The sequence below is a fragment of the Nilaparvata lugens genome, chromosome 13, assembly GCF_014356525.2.
Source record: "Nilaparvata lugens isolate BPH chromosome 13, ASM1435652v1, whole genome shotgun sequence".
NCBI lineage: Eukaryota > Metazoa > Arthropoda > Insecta > Hemiptera > Delphacidae > Nilaparvata > Nilaparvata lugens.
In genome coordinates this window covers 17,315,773-17,342,894 of record NC_052516.1, presented here as the reverse complement: position 1 = coordinate 17,342,894, position 27,122 = coordinate 17,315,773, and the positions used below count along the sequence as shown (strand labels likewise).

General features: G+C 34.4%; 1 protein-coding gene across 1 annotated transcript; it reads left to right on the top strand.

Annotated features, from left to right (window-relative positions):
• The first annotated feature begins 57 nt into the window (after positions 1 to 57).
• On the top strand, positions 58 to 26,489 carry LOC111045552 (endoplasmin). Its single transcript, XM_039439952.1, is given in 13 exon segments — positions 58 to 256; positions 6,819 to 6,917; positions 8,238 to 8,398; positions 9,897 to 10,013; positions 10,749 to 10,950; positions 11,777 to 11,906; positions 14,162 to 14,192; positions 14,194 to 14,343; positions 16,192 to 16,331; positions 17,972 to 18,161; positions 19,431 to 19,669; positions 22,203 to 22,371; positions 24,146 to 26,489. Coding segments are annotated over 13 exon segments (2,388 nt in total). The 5' UTR covers positions 58 to 210; the 3' UTR covers positions 24,860 to 26,489.
• Positions 26,490 to 27,122: the final 633 nt, after the last annotated feature.

Below are 27,122 nucleotides of genomic sequence, written 5' to 3'. Positions count from 1 at the left end.
ATTGGTCAGTTTTTATGCGTTGGTAGGTTATGATTGGTGGAGACCAGCTACAGATGACAGAACGAACATTCTAGTTTGGAGGTGTGCGACGATCATCATTCGCTTTGTCAGTTTATCTGAAAGCATTTTGTTCTTTCGTTCGATAAAAATTAATTTACTCTTAATAATTGTTTAAAAACATTGTGTCTTGAACTTTTAGTGTATAGTAAAATGAGGTACAAGTGGATCCTGCTTTTAGGAGCCGTTCTGTGTTCAGGTCTGTATTCATTCCAAATCATAACCTAAAATAGCGGCTTGCTGTTCTGTTTCCCTTTAAATTTTTATAGTTTGCTGTAAAATATGAAAAAAATATTATCATAACATATTTTTCCAGTTTCTGTTTATCATAAAATGCCTTTTACAAAGTAGTTTAAAGTAAATCTTACAAAATTAATCATGATCAAACATCAACAAAACCATATATTTCTAATCTAACGGTACCTAACTAAAACTTTTTTTGTACAAAATAGTAGTAACTCATCAAGTATTAATTTATTGTTTCTAAAAATTCTTTCTTTTTGTTCTTCTCTTGAAAATATAAACAAATTTTGGGCTTTGCAATAGCCCAATTCTTTCTAGGCCTGTAACTTAGTTTTTGATTGAATTTGCCTGGTTGTAGCTTGTAGATCTTTTGTAAAATGAAATGTTTTTATAATAGGGGTGTGTCATAAGCTTTTCAGGATAAAAAATGCTTTTCGTTACATTATTTTATTTGCAGTCCAGTTTTATGTTAACTACCTACATGTCTTTTTTATGTTGACTATAGGTAGTAAATTATTTATTATTCTCAATCAATTCTACTATCTACTTACCGGCATTAAGTTAAATAAGATACCTATATAGGATTGACTAACAATCCTAAACTACTCTATAGAATTAATAAGATCAAGTTAAGTTAGTACGTTTCAATGAAAGTAACATAAGGCTACTCTATTTTTATTATCTCTCATATATTTTTTTTTTTGTCAAATCCTAAATATCTGCATTAGTTAATTTCCCTCCTACTTCTGTTTTGCTAGAGGGAAATGTCTACTTTTTTATGTTTGTGTTACTCAAAAATAAAATTATTTATTACTGGTACGGTAACGATCTTGTGATATCGCAAAAAATTTAGAACTTGTATCTATCTCAATTTGTTACCAATTACTGTCTAAATTTTATATAAGCAAAATTCTATACATATCACTTATATATGTAAGCTATAACTTTTTCTGTTTTCAACATGGGTCTATAAAAAAGTTCTTGGAAAGATTTTATTTTCCTCATGGTTTTCCTGTAATCTGTTTTTTGTTTTTGATTGTCATTATCGGTGCATTCTGTTTTTACTTGACGTAGTGAAACTGCATGCAAGATCTACTTATCACTTTTTCTTCAACCTTGGTGCTTCTTGTATTTATATATTTAGTAAATATAATATTTTTAGATGATCCGGTATTCTGAATTTCAAATTCTTTCTGAAGCTTAATGCTCAGTCATATGACAGAACAAAACTTACAAAAAAAATCATAAATAGACTAAGCGTTCTAAAATTGACTAAAACGTTTTTAGAAGAGGGTGATACCCACATGGCATGAGCTCTAGGCTTGTGTGTGGGTAAGGACTAATGAGGAAAAAAGTAAGTAGGTAATCAAGTAAGAGACGGATGATGATGAGAGATGATTGAACCCACAGCTGTATTTAAAAAAGATGGTTTCGAACCACCCGGAAGCGTTTTTTTTTTAACTCTGGAATAATGGTCTCTTAAATAGCAAGCGCAGGGTTCCCATCTTATTTTTACGATAACTTATAAGCCCTATCAACTAGCATAAGTCTCATTTCTGGGAAAATTTCAGGAGCTCCGTAATATTCTTGAAAAAAATGGCGGAAAATGACTAAAAAACATGTTTTTCACGGTTTTCTCGAAAACGGCTCCAACGATTCTCTTCAAATTTATACCATGGATAGCTATTTTTAAGCCCTATCAACTGGCATAAGTTTCATTTCTGGGAAAATTTCAGGAGCTCCGTAATATTCTTGAGAAAAATGGCGGATAATGACTAAAAATCCATGTTTTTCACCGTTTTCTCGAAAACTGCTCTAACGATTTACTTCAAATCATACCATGGATAGATATTCATAAGCACTATCAACTGGCATGAGTCTCATTTCTGGGAAAGTTCCATGAGCTCCGTAATATTCTTGAGAAAAATGGCGGATAATGACCAAAAACAGGTTTTTCACGGTTTTTCTCAAAAACGGCTCTAACGATTTTCTTCAAATTCAAGCCATGGGTAGCTATTCATAAGTCCTATCAAATGACATGAGTTTTTTCCTTGGAAAATTGCAGGAGCTCCGTAATATTCTTGAGAAAAATGGCTATAATTACTAAATAACCATGTTTTTCACGATTTTTTCAAAATAACTTGACCGATTTTTTCAATTTCATACTCACTATAGTTATTTATCAGCTCTATTAACTGGCATGAGTCTACTTTCTGGGAAACTAATGGGGGGTCCACCCCATCCTTGAGAAATGGACTTTGTAACTCCTTCTCGTGCATGAGGTAGGTAGGTAGAGCAGTTCATAAAAAAACAATAGTCGAGATATTTATCTGTAGAACAGCTGTTTTGACGACTTTAAAAAAATGACGACTAAAAAAATCATTGAATTTCACAATTTACACAAAGGAAAAGTACTCTGAAACAATTATATATACACATATACAAAAAGTGATCGTAGTTTCGAATATGAGCAAGGAAAGTTGTGTGAGTGTACCACACCAGATTTTTTATGTTTGTGTTACTCAAAAATAAAATTATTTATTACTGGTAACGATCTTGTGATATCGCAAAAAAATTAGAACTTGCTTCTATCTCAATTTGTTACCAATTACTGTCTAAATTTTATATAAGCAAAATTTCATACATATCACTTTTATATGTATATTTTTTCCGTTTTCAATATATGGGTCTATAAAAAAGTTCTTGGAAAGATTTTATTTTCCTCATGGATTTTTGTAATCTGTTTTTTTACTTTCCTTGCCCTACTACCATAGGTAAGGAAAGTATTGCTTTCCAAAAAAAATTAAGGTACCCCAATTTCAAGTTTTCTATACGTTTCAAGGTCCCCTGAGTCCAAAAACATGATTTTTGGGTATTGGTCTGTGTGTGTATGTGTGTGTGTGTGTGTGTATGTGTGTATGTCTGTGAACACGATAACTCCACTCCTAATTAACCGATTGACTTGAAATTTTAAACTTAAGGTCCTTTTACCATGAGGACCCGACAGTAAGAAATTCAATAAAATTCAATTCAAGATGGCGGAAAAAATGGCGGATAATTACTAAAAACCATGTTTTTCACGTTTTTCTCGAAAATGGCTCTAACGATTTTCTTCAAATTTATACCATGGATAGCTATTTATAAGCCCTATCAACTGACATAAGTCTCATTTCAGGGAAAATTTCAGGAGCTCCGTAATATTCTTGAGAAAAATGGCGGATAATGACTAAAAAACCATGTTTTTCACGATTTTCTCGAAAACGGCTCCATCGATTTTTTTCAAATTTATACCATGGATAGCTATTGATAAGCCCTATCAACTGACATGAGTCTCATTTCTGGGAAAATTTCAGGAGCTCCGTAATATTCTTGAGAAAAATGGCGGATAATGACTAAAAAGCCATGTTTTTCACGGTTTTCTCGAAAACGGCTCTAACGATTTTCTTCAAATTTATACCATGGATAGCTATTCATAAGCCCTATCAACTGACATGAGTCTCATTTCTGAGAAAATTGCAGGAGCTCCGTAATATTCTTGAGAAAAATGGCGGATAATCACTAAAAAACCATGTTTTTCACGATTTTCTCGAAAACGGCTTCGACGATTCTCTTCAAATTTATACCATGGATAGCTATTTATAAGCTCTATCAACTGACATGAGTCTCCTTTCTGGGGAACCAATGGGGTGTCCACCCCATCCTTGAGAAATGGACTTTGTAACCTCCTTCTCGTGCATGAGGTAGGTAGGTAGCGCAGTTATTAAAAAGAACACATAGTCGAGATATTTCATCTGTAGAACAGCTGTTTTGACGACTTTAAAAAATGAAGACTAAAAAATCAACGAATTTCACAATTTTCACAAAGGAAAAATTACTCTGAAACAATTATATATACAGAAATCTGATCGTAGTTTCAAATATGAGCAAGGAAAGTTGTGTGAGTGTACCACACCAGATTTTTCTTGATAGTCATTATCGGTGCATTCTACGGTGCAGTTTTTACTTGACATAAACTACATGCAAGATCTACTTATCACTTTTTCTTCAACCTTGGTGCTTCTTGTATTTATATATTTAGTAAATATATTATTTTTAGATGATCCGGTATTCTGAATTACAAGTTCTTTCTGAAGCTTAATGCTCAGTCATATGACAGAACAAAACTTACAAAAAAATCATAAATAGACTAAGCGTTCTAAAATTGACTAAAACGTTTTTAGAAGAGGGTGATACCTTCATGTCATGAGCTCTAGGCTTGTGTGTGGGTAAGGACTAATGAGGAAAAAAGTAAGTAGGTAATCAAGTAAGAGACGGATGATGATGAGAGATGATTGAACCCACAGCTGTATTTAAAAAAGATGGTTTCGAACCACCCGGAAGCGTTTTTTTAACTCTGGAATTATGGTCTCTTAAATAGCAAGCGCAGGGTTCCCAACTTATTTTTACGATAACTTATAAGCGCGATCATAGGACCAAATGCTTCCCTCAACAGGGAAATATTATATTTGTGAAAGCATTGTGATTGGATTAGAAAAAGTCAATTTTTCAGATTTTTGAATGCACTTTTGATTATTAAGTGACACATCATTTTACTTTCAAATTCCATTTTATTAATAATCTAAAATGTTCAAATAGGTATGGACTGATTAAATTATTCAAAGGATCAATTCAACCTTCTTCAATAATACATGATCCGACATTGTCCAGTATTTCAATGAACACTCCATACACAATCTTTTCACAAGTCTTATGTGGGGTTTCGGCCAATTTTGATCAAATCAATCATCTTTCTCTTAATATTTGAATAGGAAATGATCTATGCATAAAGAAAGAACTGTATTGGCCCATAATCTTCTACATTGTAAAGACACGTTGTAACATTGTAACACGTGTCAAATTCTTCTTAATCCAGTATTACGATTGTGAATTATTATTCTCAATTACGTGTTATATTTCCAATGCGTTACTAAAAAATAGGGCACTAAATTTACAATTCTATGCAAATTATTTGAGTCACTTATAATTTTTTACCTGCTCCATACATAGGCCTATGGTAGGTTGATAACGTACACAATTTATTCATAAACGTGACTTGGAAACTGAACAATTTATAATATACTGAGAAAATAATGTTCAAAAAACGTAAGCTTATTCACATCAAAGAAACCATGTCAATATTCCTAATTGGAAAATGTAGAAAACAATGTTTCATTACAACTAGTTAAATGTTATGAATTGAATTCTTTATTGCCATTAAACACATAGTGCAATAGACATAGTCATCAGGAACCATAAAACATACAATAGTCACACAGACTACAAAATGAAGCGTTTCACAGAAGTCAATAAGGAGTCGGTTGTAGAAAACAAAAAACTTGCCAAATGAAAATAAGTTGAGTAGAGTAGTTATTTCCCATGAATATTTCGGTCAAAAGATGCAGTTAATAATACATAATTTTCATAGCTTGGAGCTTTCCATCATAATTTTCAATATAATTTGAAAATATAAGTTACCTTCAATTAATTCGCTCAAAGTAGAACAGTCTTTCAATTTCAATGCTATATTCTTGCAGCATTCAATTTTTATCCAGGTCAATAACTACCGTACGCTAGTTAAAATTCAATCAAAACTGTTTACATAAGCAGAAACAATGCAGTAATTAATATAGATCACTTTTATGCTTTACAAACGATGAACCATCTTGTCCCTCTTTCAATAACTGTGTCAATTGTTTGCTATGTTATGACATTTTAAAATTATGAACTAGATATTTTTGGATATCTTGAAACTCCAAGCACAATTATTTTAGAGGGAAACAAGTTTAATTAGTGTAATGAAATGGCAAATTTTAGGCTAAACACATCAGATTGTTATATCCTTGTGAAGAAAAATTGTTTATTTATTCATATGCAAATACAATCAAGGTAAAAACTTGTTATATGAATGAATAATACGTCATTGATTCACGTTATTAAAACAAAAATATTATAGTTTTTTCAGTTATCGTATATGATGAGTTTTTAATAAAAAATGAGAATGCAAATACAATCAAGGTAAAAACTTGTTATATGAATGAATAATACGTCATTGATTCACGTTATTAAAACAGAAATATTATAGTTTTTTCAGTTATCGTATATGATGAGTTTTTAATAAAAAATGAGAATGAATGAGAAATAAAATGAAAAACTGTTTCTCTTAGAAAATCTGAAACAGGTCGTTCAGTGCCTGTTGGTTCTTCCCGAATAGTACATTTTGTCAATAAATAAATTAATATATAAATTAATCTTCTTGACAGCGTTTAACGAACCTTTCATTTCCCTATTATTTCAAAATATTTGTTGTTTGTTATCCCCTTGTGATTTTCTAGCTTGGTATCCTTTCTAATCCTTCAGCTTTTTCTTCTCTTTCAAAATTTGTTTGATCATTCTCCTGTATTTTAATGTTTTTGTAGTTTTCATTGTGTTTATAGTTAATTGTATTTTAAAATTAATTTTAATTTTTTGCCATTTTTCAGGTTGGGTTCAAGCTGACGCTGATGCCGACCCAGGTAGCGATTTTGTTGAAGCAACCGTAACGGATGATCTAGCTAGTGTGAAGAGAGGATCTAAGACTGGTCAGTATTTTTTTTTTTTTTTACTTCTGATTCCATTTTCAAATATTAATTGTAATTATACGGCCGGGGTATCCTATTAGAGGTGGCTGTGATTTAGCAGTTCTCGCAATTTCCAAATAAGTGCAAAGCTATATTCTATCAACCACCCGAAAGACTTTTTAGCTGTAATATTAACAACAGCAAGAAGGAAATTCGATTATGGCTACTATCCAAAAATGATTTTCCAGCTGGGAATCGAATCCGGTACCGCAGAATAGATACAGAATGGAAACTCGGCTAGTACCCTGGACACAAACATCCGCCATCTTGTTAGAAAGTTCAGCATTGTAATAGTATAGATGGGAAGTTCGGATCACTTTACTGATCCGGATCAATAGATCTCGTTCACTGCCACGAGCTAATCAAAAGACCAGGATTTTGATTTCTAACAAGATGGCGCAGTCACGTGACGTGTCTTGGTGCACTCAAGTATTTACGACATGTAAAAAGCATTGGTTGGATAGGCGTTTTATTGCTAGCTTCCATTCTGTATCTATTCTGTGCCGGTACCTTAATTGCCAGTTCGGCGTACTTTACCCAATAACACCAAACTAACAATCTCTGAATAGCAACACTCATCCTTTACTAAACCATAGCGGCCAGGTCAGTCTACAGATGAGGTTTCATATATTGGATATCAGCATTTGAACAAATGAAGTCTCCCAATTATAGAAAAAATTTAGTACTTACCCTTGAAATATTTTTAAAATAAACATATTTTTTGAAAAATGACTCTTGAGAATGACATAAATGTCGAAACTAGTGTGTTTAATTTGAAAACATTACAAAGGTACTAGTTATTTTCTTAATTGAACATTCAAGTAGCACTATTAAAATATTTTAATATCGGGGACCGAGCACAAAAGTTTTGCACTCTCGAGTACAAAAGCAAAAAAAAATTATTACTAAAGAAGAAATTATAATAACATTCATGCAGAAATGTTCTAATAACAGTAAATTTTTTAAAATATTTTATTAGCAATCTTTGAAATATTCACATCTGTCTTTACAGCAATCTTACATTCATCTATTTATTCTAAATTTCATAATACACAAATCATTTGCATGATCAGAAAAGGAGCATCAGGCCTAGCTCAAAACTGGTCCCTAAAAACACGATGGAATGTCATTTATATTATAAAATACAGTACAGTACCGTTGGGTAACTTATTGAAGATTTATTTATTTATTACAGAACAAAGAAGACTACAGGCATTGAGCCCAAAACCGTCCTCACTACAATTTACAATCGTATTAAGCAAATTATTTCTCTTTTTGCAGATGATGAGTTAGTAGCGCGCTCAGAGGAGGCGATTCTCCTCGACGAGTTGAATGTGTCTCAGATGAAGGAGCTGAGGGAGAAAGCCAAGGTGTTCGCTTTTGAGGCTGAGGTCAATCGCATGATGAAACTCATCATCAATTCGCTCTACAGGAATAAGGAGGTGATAATTATTCATTTATTATACAGTGAAAATGATAATTAATTTCTATTCTGTATAACAAATAGGTTTTACTCTTTATTTCTAGAAGTTATCTACTCATCTACATATTTATTTTCTGTTCTGAATATGTTAATTGTTCATTTGTTTCCATTATAATGTAGTGTTAGTATGCAATGGGTCTTGTAATACCTGGCAATACATTGTCATTTGTGATGAATCAATCAATCAATTTTGAAAAAAGGAAACTTGAAAATGGTCATTCATTTATTATTTAGGGAAAATAATAATTCATTTTGAAAAAAAGGATACTTGAGAATAGCTTCAAAGCTGAAACTAGTAGTGTTTATAAACTAGTAGTAAGGGTTCTATGTAATTATTTCTATGTTAATACACGTATTGGGGTTTATAATCTTGAAATCCCAATTTAGAAATGCCAAATACTACTTTGGCCTATGTTCTTTGGAATAAATTGAAATGGGTTCCATATTTTTAAATTTTATAAGGTTCATACTATTTCATGATTGCTCCGGATAACTCAATCTTTTAATAGGTCTGAGGTATGACATTATAAATAGGCTATTAATTCATACCATAATACTCAAATCATATGTATGATCAGCAAAGGACCAACATTTCTAGCTCAAAGCTGTTCCCTATCCGAATTTTGATAGAATTAGGTCATTATTACAAATTGTTGTTTATTTGTAAAAATAAGATTCATCGTTGAATTGGATGAGAAAATGAAGGCTGACAATCGGTTACTTATCTCCCCAATTTAGCTAAAAATCCAAAATTAATTGAAGTAACCTCTCTTATAAGTACGAATTGAAATGATTGGAATAGAAAATAAAGGCCAAGGTGAATGATCATTCTTTATTTGTGAAAATAACACTCTTCATTGAATTGGATGAGAAAATGAAGGCTAACCATGAGCTATATATCTCCGGAATATCTAAAACGATCAAAATATCTACGATTTATGCACTATCTTGGTTTAAACTGAGAAAGATCATTTATTTATTTATTTTATTCATTTACAATGGAGACAACGGGTTTACCCAAACATGTCTCCTTTACAAGAAAATGCAAAATCTTAAAATATAATTGATCATCTGTCAGTTTAAACCCAGAATGAAACACATCATAATAATGTAACCATCCCTTCATGTAATCGTAGATTAGCGTTGAAATTGTTTTATACTGCACTTTATAGAACAGAAGTGCAGTATGTGGGCTTTTACCAACTCTCGATTGCAAAACAAGTCATTGTTCAACTAGAAACTGTTCGCAAAACAGCTGATTCCTGCATACCGTGCGCAAAACATTTTGTGTTTTCCGCACGGTTCTAACCGATAACATCAATCTCAGTAGCCCTACAATTTCCAAAAAAGAATATCAAGGTTATAATAACTTGAGTGTTTGGAAAAATAGTGTGTGCTCATGAACAAGATTTATATCAATTTGTATTGATTTAAAAGTGTACTTTTCTTTATTTCAGATCTTCTTGAGAGAATTGATTTCAAACGCTTCTGATGCTCTGGATAAAATCAGAATCCTGTCACTAACAGATCCAAGTGTTCTATCAGCATTACCTGAGCTCGTCATCAGGATAAAGGTAAAATAACAACACAATTAATACCTCTTTTAGAGTTATTAATTTCCCCGTTTTATTCATGTTGATGTGTGACGGAGGGTGCAGGATTTATATCTGGGTGGCAGGAGGAGGCGGGGAAGGCCAAGGATGAGGTGAAGAGACAGAGTGGAGGCTGATCTGCGGGAGAGGGGTTGGAGACACGGGGAGGAGAAGGACAGGATTTTGTGGAGGGGACGGCTGAAGGGGGGAAATGCCGACCCCATATGATTCGGATAAGGCGTAGCCAAAGAAGAAGAAGAAGATTCATGTTGTGTAAATGAGTTGCAATGCATCTTATGGGAACTATCTTACTGTGTTGCAGTTTCTATTTTATTACTGTTTTGTCATAGGCATCTGCTGTAAACCTTCTGGTTCAAGACAACCCCCCATCATTTATTAATTTATTGATCTAGTTCCACAAAACTACTTTTTTTTAATCAGAAGATATAGTGTGATGATTGTAGGTGTGTTGAAATATGATTCATGCTAATGTAAGCAATAAAATTTGGTTGATTGATTGCTTGAATGATTGATAGATCACTTGATTGATTGATTTTTTATATTTATTGATTGATAAATTCGTATGGCTTCTGTTGGTGGGGAGTCCCTTTCGGGAAGGTTCCACCGCCTGAATATATAATTTAAGCCGTCAATGGGCCTTACGACTGTCATATTTCAGCCGGGACCGACAGTTAACAGTTTATTGATTGATTGTAGGTTGATAAGGAGAAGAAAATCCTGCACATTGCTGACTCCGGTATTGGTATGACGAAGAACGATCTGGTGGCGAATTTGGGAACTATCGCCAAATCGGGAACAGCCGAGTTTCTGAGCAAAATGCAGGAGGCTGGGTCCCAGGGCCAGGACACCAACGATATGATTGGCCAGTTCGGTGTTGGATTTTACTCGGCTTTTCTTGGTGAGTAGAATAAATGGGATAATTTTTAAATTAATTTTTGAACGATTTCGAAATGCAATTCAAGATGGCGGCTAAAATGGCGAAAATGTTGTCAAAAACAGGGTTTTTCGCGATTATCTCGAAAACGGCTCCAACGATTTTGATCAAATTCATACCTAAAAAAGTCATTGATATGATCCGACACAAACCATTTCAATCAAATGCAATCCAAGATGAGTCTAAAATGGTGAAAATGTTGTCAAAAACAGGGTTTTTCGCGATTTTCACGAAAACGGCTCCAACGTTTTTTATCAAATTCATACCTAAAATAGTCATTGATATGCTCTATCAACTGCCACAAGTCCCATATCTGTAAAAATTTCAGGAGCTCCGCCCCATCTATGTAAAGTTTGATTTTAGATCCCCAATTATCAGGCTTCAGATACTATTTAAACAAAAAATTTCAAGTGGAAAAGATTGAGCATAAAAATCTCTACAATTAATGTCCAATCACATTTTCACCTAAAATTGAAAATAAGCTCGAAATTCGAGAAAATAAGATTATTCAATTGCAAACTGTTGACAACTGTTGATTCTATTAAATCATTCACTATGAAGAGATAGCAGACTTCGTGTGTCTGCAGCGTTATTGTCCTGTCACCAGTTGGCTCAGATCTTAGAATAGTAGACTTGAGATGCGCGTGAACATTAGAGTCAGTTGATCAATTTTCATAACGGCAAGGAAAGTTGTGTGAGTGCGCCACACCAGATTTTTTTTGGTTTGAACCATTAGCTTTTCACTAAGCATTGAAAATATCGCTAAAATGAATTTTAATTTATTCTCCAGTGGCGGACAAAGTGGTGGTAACCACAAAGCATAATGATGACTCACAACTGATTTGGGAGTCTGACGCTGGCAGTTACTCTGTGGTCGAGGATCCCAGGGGAGACACTCTCAAACGAGGATCTGTTATCAGGTAAATCATTTCATCAAATAAGATTCGGCCATCTTTGAGATTGGATATTTTGTCAATTAATTATAGTTCTACTTTGTTATAAGATTCGGCCATCCTTGACATTAAATATTTTTCAGTTAATTTTAATTCTACATTGTTAAGAAACGAACTGACAACGTTTCAGAGGTAGAAAAGGATACCGCAATCTGCTTTGTCGAATAATAGACAAGGATAACAACTCCAATTTTAAAGCACCCAGTGACCTCCTATTAGAGGGGTATAAGGACTTGTCATGTCAATTTTAAAGTTGAGTCATTTTACTTTTTTATTGATAAAAGCATTGGAGGTTGAGTGATTGCCGTTGAAATGCTCATTAAACTCACGTATCGAATAGAAACAACTTTTAATTAGCTCTTTTTTTAATTCACTTCTAAGGGCCGGTTTCCGAGCTCGGGATTTAGCTAAGTCCTAGACTTTAAACAGCTGGAGTCAGAAAATTGGCTTTCCAAAACGGGGCGTAGTCGCAGTCATTCTCATAGTCACGTTTGAATTAAATTTCGAAAAACTAGAAAATTGAACACAAAATAATGAGAAAATAGAGTAAAGTTTCAGCTATTTTGAATTATTTAGGAATGTCTTATTTCGTCAAGGAAAAACGTTTCCAATTATAGAAATGAGAAAATAAAAACTACGACTACTGTTATAAAAGCTGCGACTACGCCCCGTTTTGGAAGGCAATTTTCTGACTCCAGCTGTTTAAAGTCTAGGACTTGGCTAAATCCCGAGCTCGGAAACCGGCCCTAAAAGTTATAAATTCTAAAATTGTTATATGCTCAGGCAAGGTTATAAAGACTGATGCCCAGACTCCTGCCCCTCTAGCGAAAAGAGTAGTTCGATGATGATCATCTCTAAGATGATGGCGTCTCCTTGTTTCATATAAACGTATTGCCGATCCTCTTGTCATATCGCTCTCATTTTTCTTATTCTTTATTGATTCATACGATAAGTACATCATAAAAATGATAGGGAGAGAAAAATAAGGTAACCTTGTGCTATAAGGAGAAACATTCATAAATGAAAAGACTGGGAGTAGGAAGAATTCTCAGCTCCTTGAAGAATGGCCGGCAGCTTGTTTTCACTGTTTTTTTTTTTAGATTTCTTCAATGATGCAGGGACTCCCCAACCATATGTTTCACCTACCATAACTCTAATAGCCCACTTTGAACTCTAAATATTTGAATAGATTCTGTAGAGTTCCCTCAGAATGCCACTCCATATGATACATGGGAATGAAACATAGTAGACGCTTTTTACTTTCCTTGCCCTATTACCATAGGTGAGGAATGTATTGCTTTCCAAAAAAAAATTAAGGTATCCCAATTTCTAAATTTCTATACGTTTCAAGGTCCCCTGAGTCCAAAAAAGTTGGTTTTGGGTATTGGTCCTTATGTGTGTGTGTGTGTGTGTGTACACGATATCTCATCTCCCAATTAACGGATTCACTTGAACTTTGGAAGGTCCTTACAATATAAGGATACGTCACGAACAATTTTGATCAAATGCAATTCAAGATGGCGGCTGAAATGACGAAAATGTCAAAAACAGGGGTTTTCGCGATTTTCTCGAAAACGGCTCCATCGATTCTCATCAAATTTATACCTAAAATAGTCATTGATAAGCTCTATCAACTGCCACAAGTCCCATATCTGTAAAAATTTCAGGAGCTCCGTCCCATCTATGCAAAGTTTGATTTTAGATTCTCAACTATTAGGCTTCAGATACCATTTTAACAAAAACATTTAAGTGGAAAAGATTGAGCATGATAATCTCTACAATAAATATCGAGTAACATTTCCACCTAAAATTGAAAATAAAATCGAAATTCGAGAAAATGTGATTATTCAATTGCAAACTGTTGGCAACTGTTGATTCTATTAAATCATTCACTATGGAGAGATATCAGATCTCGTGTGTATCCAGCGTTATTGTCCTGTCACCAGCTGGCTCAGATCGTTGAATAGTTGACTTGAGATGCGCGTGAACACTAGCGTCAGGTGATCAATTTTCATAACGGCAAGAAACGTTTTGTGAGTGCGCCACACCAGATTCTTAAATTCTGATTATTCAGAAACCTCTAACACTTCGAATTACGGAAACAGCAGAGTTCAGTCTCCTTCTCAAATAATCGATAAATCAAATACTGCGATTATAACGTGAACCTCACTATATGATAGAAATCAACTACTATTTATAGAATGTTTGCTAATCGATTGCAGCCTGCACCTGAAGGACGAAGCAACCGAATATTTTGGAAATCGATTCTCTGAAGGCGATTATCAAGAAGTACTCTCAGTTCATCAACTTCCCCATTTTCCTGTGGTCGAGTAAGACTGTCAAGGTCGAGGAGCCAATCGAGGAGGATGAAGCCAAATCCGAAGACGAGGACAAACCTGAAGAGGTATTCATTCATTTATATATTCATTTATTTATTCCTTATTCGTATAACGTATTCAGTCCAGTGAATATTCAATAATTATCAAATAACTTCAAATAGTCTCACTACAGATAGAGGATCACTGCTTCACGCCAATATAAACATGATAGAGAAAAGTTTGTTTTCAAAAGTAGCAAAGCTTTAGTAGGTTTCACGTTATCAAGTCAGTGGAAATGATAGAACATCAGTGTTGCCGATTCTCTTTTTCCAACGCCTACTATGTTAGATAGTTGTGATTCAAGTTATCTCATTACCTCTGATCTAATATTAATTGTTGATTCTTGTTAATAATAATCAAATTTCTTACTTTTATTCGTAAAAAATGTTTCCTAATGATTGATTATTGATGATTCTTATTGAGAGAGGACTACAGTGTTCCAAATATCTGTTACCGACGCCTTCTAGATTAGATAGCTGTGATTAAAGTTATTCCGGTATAGTATGATTCTCATTTATTTATTTATTTATTTATTCAATCATTCAGAATTATAGGCCTACAACGTACAGAAAAGTATCACATGCTAACTTACGCCCAAAACTGTTCCAATTCTAATTTTTACAACAGTCCAAATGTAGCTAGAGGTTATGTGTCACCTCTAAATTCTACAATTACACACTCAATTCACAATCCATAAACACAAAAATCATTTTTTAATCAAAAAAATACTTCTAAATTGAATTACATTGATTACAAATAATTGAAAAATTCCAAAATTTGAAAAAAATACAAAATTTTGGGACCGAAAAGACAAACACACTATTTAGAACTTATCACATGTTTGACCATGATCAGATCTATCTCGAATATATCTCGTCATCATACAGCAAGTCCATCATAAAAAATGATAGGGAGAGAAAAATAAGGTAACCCTGTGCTATTCCTCTCCCATATTTAGATAAAGTTAAATTATACGTATTTTATAATATTATGTATTGAGCTCAAAATTTATGTGTTTTTATAGAATTATTTTGTAAATTTGAAGTTTGTTTTTATATTTTTACGGGAGTTTTATTAATTATCTATCTAAATTTAAAATTGCTTGTTTTATTCTGATTTGTATATTCAGATTGATGATTTAGTGTATAAATTGAAATGGACATAACCTACATAGTATTTGGACAATTTAAGACAAAATTAGGAAATTGAAGAAGTTTTTGGCAATAGCCTGTTTTTTCTTTTCCGACTACTGTATTGTTTACTCTATCCAATAAATAAATATTTAGGCTATTAATTATCTATTTTCTCATTATTTTATAATACATTCTCATAACTGGGATAAACTTTATTGGTAGTTTATTAAATATTTCTTCATATCCAAAAAAAAATTGTCAACAGTGCGAAGGTAGAAAAGGATAGAGCTATCTATCTGATTTGTTTAATTACAGACAAGGATAGCAAATTAATTTTAATCAGGAGCTGACTTTATACCGTGAACCTCACTGAACACTGATTAAAGAATAGCAAGAAAATTGGTATGTTACAAAGCGTATTCGAACGTAATTTGAAAAGTAGATGAAATGTAATGTGAGGAAAATCTTTATTGATTGATGCAATAAGTACATCATCAAAATGATAGGGAGAGAAAAAATAAGGTAACCTTGTGCTATTCCTCTCCCAAATTTAGATAAGGTTACACATAGTCCGAAATAGGTTAAGTCTTGTAGTTGTTCACTTCACAAAATTTTCAGATTAGTGACTCACATAATCTATAAGCGTTAATCTCAATAGAAGAAGGCACAGTCAGTTCAATTTTGTATCGAATGTGATAATTCTATTGTAAAATTTAAATTTTATTGTGAAATTTATTTTAGGGTGATGAAGACGAGAAAGAGGATGCGGTGGAGGTGGAAGAAGACAAGGACAAAGAGGACAAACCGAAGAAGAGAGAAGTAGAGAAGACCGTCTGGGATTGGCAAGTGGTCAATGATAGCAAGCCTATATGGACTCGCAAGTAAGTACTCATTTTTATTGAGCGAGCGTAGCGAGATCCTACTTTTGATTTAAGGCTAGAGTTGTTGTTCGTTTGTGGGTATGCTCGTCGATTACTTGCTGAGAGCAATCGACTTCAAATTGATTACAGATTGATTTCGTTGGCCAAAGAAATTGAGTGTCTCACTCCGTCCTTTTAGAGGATAACATTGAAAGTGCATATGAAAAAAGTAGTACTTTATAATTACAAATCACAAATCTGACATCAGTTGGATCATTGATTGCATGCAATGACCCGGTTTCACAAAAGCCTGTTTAATCTCTATATATAGAAATTAATGTCTGTGTGTTAGTTGGTTTGTTTGATCCCTATAGACTCGAAAACTACTTGACAGAACGGCATGAATCTTCGGGAATGTGTTGTGTGAATATTGGGGATGGTTTCTGACCAGAAATTTTAATAGGGGGCCTAATGATAATTATATATTGATCCATTTTACAGACCTATGTTTTCGAAATTGTCGGCCGAGCGGATAACGTAGAACGGGAAGATCATCATGATTCAAGATCATGTTGTGATAATATGATTTAGCATCTAAACTTACCAGCTGTAATAAACACTCTGTGATAAAATTGTTTACTGGTATTAAAACGGTAGTTCTAAGCACATAGGAAGTCCGTATTGAGATGTGAATGAAAATATTGATTGTCAGATAAATTTCATGATTCACCAAAAAAGTCAAGTGTGACATGAGATACTTGACTTTTTGGCGGTACATAGTTCGCCGGGTAAGCTAGTCAATATTAAATATCACGAGAACCTATCAGAAAAGGCTTTTTCATAAAGAAGTATTCTCTTTTTGGTTTTTGTGGCATTCAACCATTATTAAAATTTAACACCATCAAAACTACTTAGAAAGTGAAACCATGGAGAAAAGATTGCATCAGAAGATATCCCATAATATATATATATCCCAAAACATATACATAATTGTTATATTATACATACAAAATTGTCATCATAATTAGAACTAAGTTTAGTATTAGCAATTTTGTATGTATAATATAACAATAATTATGTATATGTTTTGTCAATAAACTCCTCTAGTTGCAATTCAGTGGCAATCAGAGAAATTATTATTATTATATGTAGTTTATGCTCCAAATTTCAAGCCGATATTTTGTTAATTCAAATCGACTACTAATTGTCTATTAATACTGCTTTGGCCGGGCGAGAGTGTAAGAACGGCACAGAGACTACCAGCGTCACAAAGCTTCACTAAAGGAAAGTACTAGGACTATCAGATTGAGTTAACATTGAAAATTGGAAAATAAACGCCCTATACCATGGGTTTAATGCTGGTAGTCTCTCATACTGTGCCGTTCTTACACTCTCGCCCTATCAAAACAGGAATAACAGATAGTGCTTAACAGTAATCCGCTTGAAATTTGGAACATTAACTTCCATTATCATGGGATATCTTCTTATTGTGCTTTATTTTCTCTATGGTGGAATCATTTTCAGTTTGTTTCCACAACAGTCACTGTAAATTCCTGATTTAGTAATGAGTTGCTGAGGAGAAATAAAATACCTCTGGTTTCTATGTGATTATTCGCACAAGAATTGTCCTCATGATCGATTAATTGATTGATTGATTGCAGGCCAGCAGACGTTGTTGAGAAGGAATACAACGAGTTCTACGTGGCACTGACCAAGGACCACCAGACACCACTGGGCAAAATCCACTTTGTGGCCGAGGGAGAGGTGACTTTCAAGTCGCTGCTGTATGTGCCCCGGGTTCAGCCCAGTGATAGCTTCAACCGATACGGCACTAGCACTGACAATATCAAGGTACAATATCAAAACATAGTGGAGCTGAAACATTCAAGCATGCTACAACTATATAAAAATCACACACATTCAAATGAATTATACAGGAAATTCTACGTGGGAATTTACCTACCTAAGGCCCCGAGTATACTCTGCGTTTGTGGATGTTGTCTTACTCAAAAAAGCTGCAAATGCGCAGCCTCAGTGTATGTACAATGTATTAACATTGCCTAAGAATCAACACTACAAATCAAGGAACGAATTTCAATTGATTTTGCTACATAAAGAAATAGTCTATTTATTTTTCATTCATTCAAATTTGAGAGAAGCACCATTACTTAGTCGGCATAATATGATACTACATTTTTAAATGAGTAACTCCATTTATTTTTGCTTTCTTGGTGAATTTACACAAAATGTAGTAAATTTGTGTAAATTCACCAAGAAAGCAAAAATAAATGGAGTTATTCATTTAAAAACAGAGTAAGAAATGCTCTGTATCCTCTCTTATATGAATATTATAAAAATTTACGAATTATATTTTTTTATAATTCTTTACAATGAAAGTATAAATTGAAAAATTCTAATATTTTGTTGATAGATTTACGTCAGACACGTGTGGGACAACATAATTCTAACATTACAGACGAGTTAAATTGGGGTTTTCTTTCAATTTTTCAGAACGATTAACTATTGACACCATAGGTGTTGAACATATTTGAATTTTTCTCCAAATAAAGTTTATGCTAGCTGCTCTATAGCCCGGTTGCACAAGAGCCTGTTGAATTGTAATCATGATTAAATCCACAAGAACCAATCAGAAAAGGTTTTTTTTGAAAAGAAGGCTTCTCTGATTGGTTGTCTTGGAATTAATCACGGTTAAAATTCAACCAGCGTTTGTGTAACCGGGTCTCAGAGTTGTAAATTTGATGAGCATTTTTCTTATTATATCTATTCTTGGAAGTTTTTGTTGAGCATGAGACCTTGGTTTATGAAGAAAATTAAAAAATATTTCATCTGTTGATTCTAATCATTTTAGAAAAGTCTTCAATAGAGTTTAAAAGTCTGTGTTCTCTTGGAATTAATCTCGGTTGAAATTCAACAGGCTTTTGCGCAATTGGCATTTTGTAATTTCATTTGTATTATTACTTCTTAATTCTTTCGGAAGTTGTACGTTCGACGAGTGTTCATCAGAGACGAGTTGAATTGTATTGTTTTTTCTAATATTGATTTATTAGTTCATAACTATTGCCAATCTACTATTAATATTCTGTGCTATGTTGTTGGCAGTTGTACGTCCGACGCGTGTTCATCACAGACGAGTTCGCAGACATGTTGCCCAAGTACCTGGCGTTCATACGGGGTGTGGTCGACTCTGACGATCTGCCTCTGAACGTGTCTCGTGAGACGCTGCAGCAGCACAAACTGCTCAAGGTCATCAAGAAGAAGTTGGTGCGCAAGGTGCTCGACATGATCAAGAAGTTGGAAGACAAGGACATGGAGTCGTTCTGGGCTGAGTATTCTACCAAGTGAGTGTCTTCTATTACAAATCTAATCTTACTGCCGGTTGTACAAAAGCCGGTTGAATTTTAACCGTGATTAATTTAACGAGAACCAATCAGCGAAGGTTTTTTTGAAAAGACGGATTCTCTGATTGGTTCTCGTTAGATTAATCATTATTGAAATTTAACCGACTTTTGTACTACAAGCACTCAAAGTTGTAAACCTTCTCTGATTGGTTCTCGTTAGATTAATCACGGTTAAACTTTACCCGGCGTTTGTGCAACCGTGCCTCAGAGTTGTAAATTTGATGTACATTTTTCTTATTTTATCTATTCTTGAAAATTTTTCTTGAGCATGAGACCATGGCTTATAAAGAAAATTGAAAAATATTTCATCTTTTGATTCTAATTATTTTAGAAAAGTCTTCAGTAGAGTTTAAAAATCTGTTTTGTTAAGGATGTCACCTGGGTTTATGAAGGAAAATCATAACTTGAGAATCTTTCGATTCTAATTTATCCTAGAAAAGTCTTCAGTAGAGATTAAAAGCCAGTGTTGTTAAGGATGTGACCTGTGCTTATGAAGGAAAATCATTACTTGAGAAGTATCACCTTTCGATTCTAATTTATCCTAGAAAAGTCTTCAGTAGAGATTAAAAGTCTGTGTTGTTAAGGATGTGACCTGTGCTTATGAAGGAAAATCATTACTTGAGAAGAATCACCTTTCGATTCTAATTTACCCTAGAAAAGTCTTCAGTAGAGTTTAAAAGTCTGTGTTGTTAATCCATTCTTACCCACTATTAATTTCAACTTTGAATTAAAAACACTTAACTTTTTAGCAATGAAAACGTGTCGAGCTGTTGTTGGTGATCTTCAGACTGAGGAAACAGTCTGAAGGCTATTAATCAATAGAAAGGTCTTCACTGAAGGCTATTAATCAATAGAGAAGTCTTTACTGAAGGCTATTAATCAATAGAAAGGTCTTTACTGAAGGCTATTAATCAATAGAGAAGTCTTTACTGAAGGCTATTATCAATAGAGAATACTTTACTGAAGGCTATTAATCAATGAAGAAGTCTTTACTGAAGGCTATTAATCAATAGAGAAGTATTTTCTGTTAGAATGAATTTGATGCTATGAATTCAATTATGTTATTCTTTTATCAACTTCCACCTATGAAATTCTGCTGCAAAAAAAAAAATTGAACGAGATTACCGTGTTCCTTACTTTTGACTTGAGGCTCGAGTTATCCGTTTGTGGCTTTGATTGTATTTTTCAACGATATCTTTCTTATTCTTTCATCAATCAACTTTGAATTTTCAACTATCGTAAGATGAACTATTTTATTGAGAAACTTCATTAGTTTTTGAAGTAGATGAAGTTTAGTCAATAGTAGATGAAATTTATTGAAAAACTTCAATAAATATACAGATTTAGCTCGTTGGTCAACAAAATTGACTCACTCTGTTACATACAGAAGTTCTTCAATAAACTCAATCTACTATTGAGTAAACTTCATCTACTACAAAAACTATTGAAGTTTTTCAACTTGTAAAATAATAACATTGAAAGTTCAGTTCAGTTACTCCTTTAGATGCGTGTAGTATAGACTTGGGACCCGAATTCACCTGAAAATAAAACTAGGTTTAGGCTGCAATTGGGTCTAGTAAACTGATTTTAAACTCGTTTTGTAATATGATTTCTTGTTAGTTCAGAATTGACTGTCGCTCAAACCAAGTGTTTGTTTTGGTGAAATAAGGTCTTAGGCCCGCCGCAAAGTAGACCCACGCTAATCCACGAAAAGCAACCCACGCCGTGGGATGTTTTGTAAACCATTGCTAGGCTTCTCCAGAAATCTGTTTAATGATAATAATAATCCTATTATATTAAGCGAGCAATTTCTGTATTTATATATCTGGCTATTTTTATATCTGGTTCTTTATGTTAAACGGATCTCGAAAACGGCTCTAACGATTTTCACGAAATTTGGAACATAGTAGGTTTATGATATAAAGATTCGATTGCACTAGGTCTCATCCTTGAGAAAACTCGCTGAACGATATATTAAAAGGATAATTCATCCTTGGCTGAAACAGCTGTGGATAGTAAAAAAGCGAGTGAGTATGTAAAAAATAAAAATATCGCATCCCCGAAAATTCATAAGATAACGTATAGCCAGTTGTGAAATATAAACACGATCATTTTAGAGAATTGTGTTCTGTTTATCAATGAATGAAAATAACGAGCGAAGCTCGGTGCCCCGATATTAATACATTCAATGAATAATCCACTTGTCCACATCACTTTTATTGTAAAGTGTAAATAAAAGTCATTTATCTATCTATCTATCTATCTATCTATCTATCTATCTATCTTGTCAGCTGTTTGATTATGAATAATTCTATAGCAATGGTTTACAAAACATCCCACGGCGTGGGTTGCTTTTCGTGGATTAGCGTGGGTCTACTTTGCGGCGGGCCTTAGAAAAATCATGTGACTGAACATCGCTGTGCTTTTACCTGTGGAATCTTGTGGTAATGAAAACATTTTCACCAATTTTCAGTGTCAAACTGGGAGTTATCGAAGACCCCAGCAACCGATCTCGTCTCTCGAAACTGCTTCGCTTCCAGACATCGCACGGTGAGAAGTTGGTAACACTGTCAGACTACATTTCCCGTATGAAGCCCAAGCAGGACATCATCTACTACATTGCTGGTGCTAGTCGCCAAGAGGTAAAAACTAATTCTAATTGCAGTTCATTTGTTTTATGCATTATTCTACAGCCTCTTCTTATATTTTTATTCATTTTTTTCAATTAAAACTATGTGGATTTAGTTTGAAATGAATTTTAAACGAAATTCTAGATTAAATGCTTTTTATCTCCATCTGAATTTAATTTAATTTCATTTAATAAACGCAATACCCTTGAAAAAATGCAACGCTCCAAATAGTACTTTCAACTGATCAGCCCAAGTTGAGATGCAAAGTTTCTTTTTCCATCACTTTGAATAGTAGATAGCTGTGATTTACGTCACATGACTGATATAATATTAATAATTAATTTTTGTTAATAATGATAATTTTATATATATTATATTCATTAATAAATATATCTTTTCATGATTCAATAATACATTTTCATAATAGACTAAATATGATGGTAGCTCATTATATTATTGCTTCATAGCCTCACAATGATTTGGTAACGGTGCAGAGTTGGAAAAGGATAGAGGTATCTGCTTTGTCTAATGAAAGACAGTGATGAAACAGTGGTAGCAAACCAATGTTAATCACGTGCTGTCTTCATATTTATATAATAACTTCATAGTAGCATAGAGAAACAATAGCATAAGTAGATATCCCATGGTATAGGGCGTTTATGTCGCAACTTTTACTGTTATGTCAAGCCCATAGTCCACATAGTTCTATCCCGTGAAGCAGTGTGACGCTGGTAGTCTCTCATATTGTGCCGTTCGTACACTCTCACCCGGCCAAAACAGTAAAAATCGACAATAATCGACAGTAATTGGCTTGAGTTAATAGTAAAAGTTGCTACATAAACGCCCTATATCATGGGATATCTACTAACGCTATTTTTTCTATGATAGTAGTAAATTTCACTGTCAACTCAAGCTGATAGTCCTAGTAGTTATTTCTCGTGAAGTTATGTAACGCTGGTAGTCTCTCTTAACCAAGCTCCGCAGTGCAGGCTGGATGCTTGTCTGACTCGGACTACGCGCTGAGACAGCAAATAATAGCAGCGTTGTTGGGAATGCGAGCGGCCGCAGTAACGTCTTCCACCCAGCAATGGTCGGCGTAGTTCCGCCTAGCGGACAGACGAAAGATCAATCCAGTCGGTTATTTGATCCCTCCAGCCAGGCTCAGCCAAGCAGCCGAGACAATAGAACAATGGAGTGACGGTCTTATTCGCGTTCATCAGCAGTTTTCTTTCTCATGATTATTTTGATTTTTGTGTTATCTATAATCAATAATAACTCCTGTCACCAGTAAAAAGTTTCCAGATTACTACCATATTAATGACTTTTTATGATGATTTTTAATTATTTAAAAACATTATTGACATTCTGAGCCTTCAGGCTAAACTTGGGGTCGCTGAGAACGAATCTGCAATCAGAATTTCTCTACCCAGCTGTTGATCTTCCGGCAACCGTTAACAGTCATCCTGCAATGCGGCCGAAACACTTCCAAGCCAGACACCCATCTCAAATGACAACAACGCCAAGCTGTGAGAAACCATCTTGCACTGCGGCGCTAGGTTTACTGTGCCGTTCTTACACTCTTACCCAGCCAAAACAGTGATAATAGACAGTAATCAGCTTGAGTTAACAAAAAAATTGGAACATGAACGACCTATACCATGGGATGTCTACTTATGCTATCTCTTTTCTATGATATGACTGTTTAATTAGCTGATTTTCCCTCACCATAAGTTATTCGAAAATGACTGGTTGACGATTCTAACAATCTTTTTCTTGTTTGGTACAGGTGGAGAAATCGCCGTTCGTCGAGAGGCTGCTGAAGAAGAAGTACGAGGTGCTCTACCTGGTGGAAGCCATCGACGAGTACACCCTGAACGCCCTTCCCGAGTTCGAGGGCAAGAAGTTCCAGAACGTGGCCAAGGAAGGATTCAAGCTGGCCGAGGAAGAGAAGAAACTGGAAGCGCTCACCGACAAATTCGCGCCGCTCACAAAGTGGTTGAACGACAAGGGACTGAAGGACAAGATCTCGAAGGCCGAGGTTTCAATGCGGTTGACAGATTCGCCCTGTGCTTTGGTGGCGTCCATGTTTGGATGGACTGGTAACATGGAGAGGCTGGCGGTCTCCAACGCCCACCAGAAAACTGACGATCCTCAGAGGAAGTTCTACCTCAACCAGAAGAAAACACTCGAGATCAACCCCAGACATCCTCTCATTAAGGAACTGCAGAAACGTGTTGCCGACAACCCTGAAGATCCTCAAGCAACGGAGATCGCTTTAATGATGTTCCGCACAGCTACACTGCGGTCAGGGTATCTGTTACAGGACACTGCAGAGTTTGCTCAGAGTGTGGAGAAGATGATGAAGCAGACGTTGGGAGTGGGTGAGGATGAGGAGGTGGAGGAGGAGGAAGAGGATGAGGCGGACGAGGGGGAGATGGAGAAGGCGGAGGAGGTGGATGCCAATGAGGAGGAGGAAGAGAAGGAGCATGATGAGCTATAGAGAGGGAGAGAGGAGAGGGGCACTATAGAAGATGATGATGATAGTGTGGAGTAGATGAGGAGGAGGAGGAGGAGGAGAGGAAGGAATATGAAAAGCTATAGAGAGAGAGAGGGAAAAGAGAAAAAGAGGAGTATAATAATGTGTAGTAGGAAGGAAGAGAAGAATGGTTGAATGAGGAAGTAAGCAATTGGAAATGAAAGAAAAGGGTGAAAAAGAGGATAAGTAGTAGAAGAAGTGTTGAATATTGAAGTAATATGAGTAAGTAATGAATAGAAAATAGAAAAAGAGAAGTATAATAATGTGTAGCAGGTAGGAAGAGAAGAATGGTTGAATGAGGAGGTGAGATAGAATAAGAAATGAAAGAGAAGGTTGAGAAAGAGAAGTGTGGAAAATTATTCAAGTAATATGAGTAAGTAATAAAGAGGAGACACAAAGAGAAGAAGATGAGTAGCTGAAGAATGGAGATGAGAGGAAAATGAGTATAAATAGGAAGAAAAGAGAAAGGGGAAAGAGGTGAAGTGTATGAGAAATTCATGATGATTATAAATGTGTGTAGGAGAAGGAAAATAAATGTAAACGAATTAAATCGAATTTGTATTGCTGAAGAATGATAGAGAGAAGAATATAGATGAATTTAAGATAAGGTGTGCCCAGGAGAATGTATGTATCTGAACTTATATGTGAATTTGTGTATTTTGTATGATTGAAAACTAGTGGTGAACTATTACTACTAATTATGAAAGACTCACTCGCTTTGTGATATTGTTTGTGTGTGTGTGTGTGTAAGTGTGTGAATGAGTGTAAAAGTCACTTGAGTGACACCAGTCACTTATAAGTGATCACTTCAATAAGTGACACCAAATACGTTGAGTACAATAATTACACCAGGTGATTACAATTTTGAGAGACTATTGTTTTGCTAAAATAGTTATGTGTGTTCTATTATGTCGATAGCCTTGAACCAGAATGTAACCATTAGGAATTTAATGTTACAATAATTCTATTATTTGTTGAGAGCTTTATATTATACCTATAAAATCATCAAATGATTAAATGATAAATACTAAAGTAAGTTCATACTGTATTAATAACAGTCTGATTTCAACATAGATTATTCCTAAAATATGAATTCTATTATTAACAACAAAAATCTTAGAAAGTTTCACTGTTTATAAACCTGTCATATCAGTAGTACATAATTCTTCTGTTTCTAAAGGTAAAAAATACCTAAAATTTCAAGATGCATAGCTTTAATTTCATGTCAATTCAATTTATAGTAAGTTTATTTCATTTGAACATAAGTAACAGTTCATAACTAATTTTTTGTTACATTCTGGTTGATAGTTATTGATAATCTTGTCAATTCGATTTACAAAGAATTACAAGTAGCGCTCCCTGCGGCTTGTATTAATTTTTATCGGTGTCTTTAAATATTGATTCATTTATTATAATTTTGAGAACTGTTATTTATTGATGAATTTCCTTCTTTGTCCATGCATGTCTGGAATTCTAAAAAGTTTCGATAGAATCTCTTGGAGAGTAATTTGTAAAATTCCAGACTCATTCCATGTAAATGTGTGTGCTTGCTAGCACAGTAAATGTTTTGATTAATAAATTTGAAATTTGAATAGTTCTTAGTTTTCTTTTGGCTACATTCTAGTTTTAGGTGTTTTCGACATTTGAAGAGTGCTATGGCTAACATTGATAAAATCTTGGTGCTTGAAAATAGAGAGGATACTTCGAAACCTTCCAAAATATTGAAGGAATACTCAAACCTGAAGCCTTCAGGGTATTTTATTACTTTTTGTACCAGGGAAAATAATAATTGGAATGTGGTAACTGGATCATTGTTAGCGCCTTGCAACATGATGATAGGCAACCCGCAATACTGATCAATCTACCTCTTCAATACTTCTGCTGCCCTGGTAGAAGAAATTCAGCTGGTTAAACGTTTTGTACCAGGGAGTCAGAACTCATTAAGAGGTAGCTGAATAGTTTGCGCCTTGCAACATCATGATAGGCAACCCGCAATACTGATCAATCTACCTCTTCAATACTTCTGCTGCCCCAGTAGAATTTGGGTTGGTTAAACTTTTAGTACCAGGGAGTCAGAACTAATTAAGAGGTAGCTGAATAGTTTGCGCCTTGCAACATCATGATAGGCAACCCTCAATACTACTGATCAATCTACCTCTTCAATACTTCTGCTGCCCTGGTAGCACTTTAGTTGTTAAACGTTTTGTACCAGGGAGTCAGAACTCAT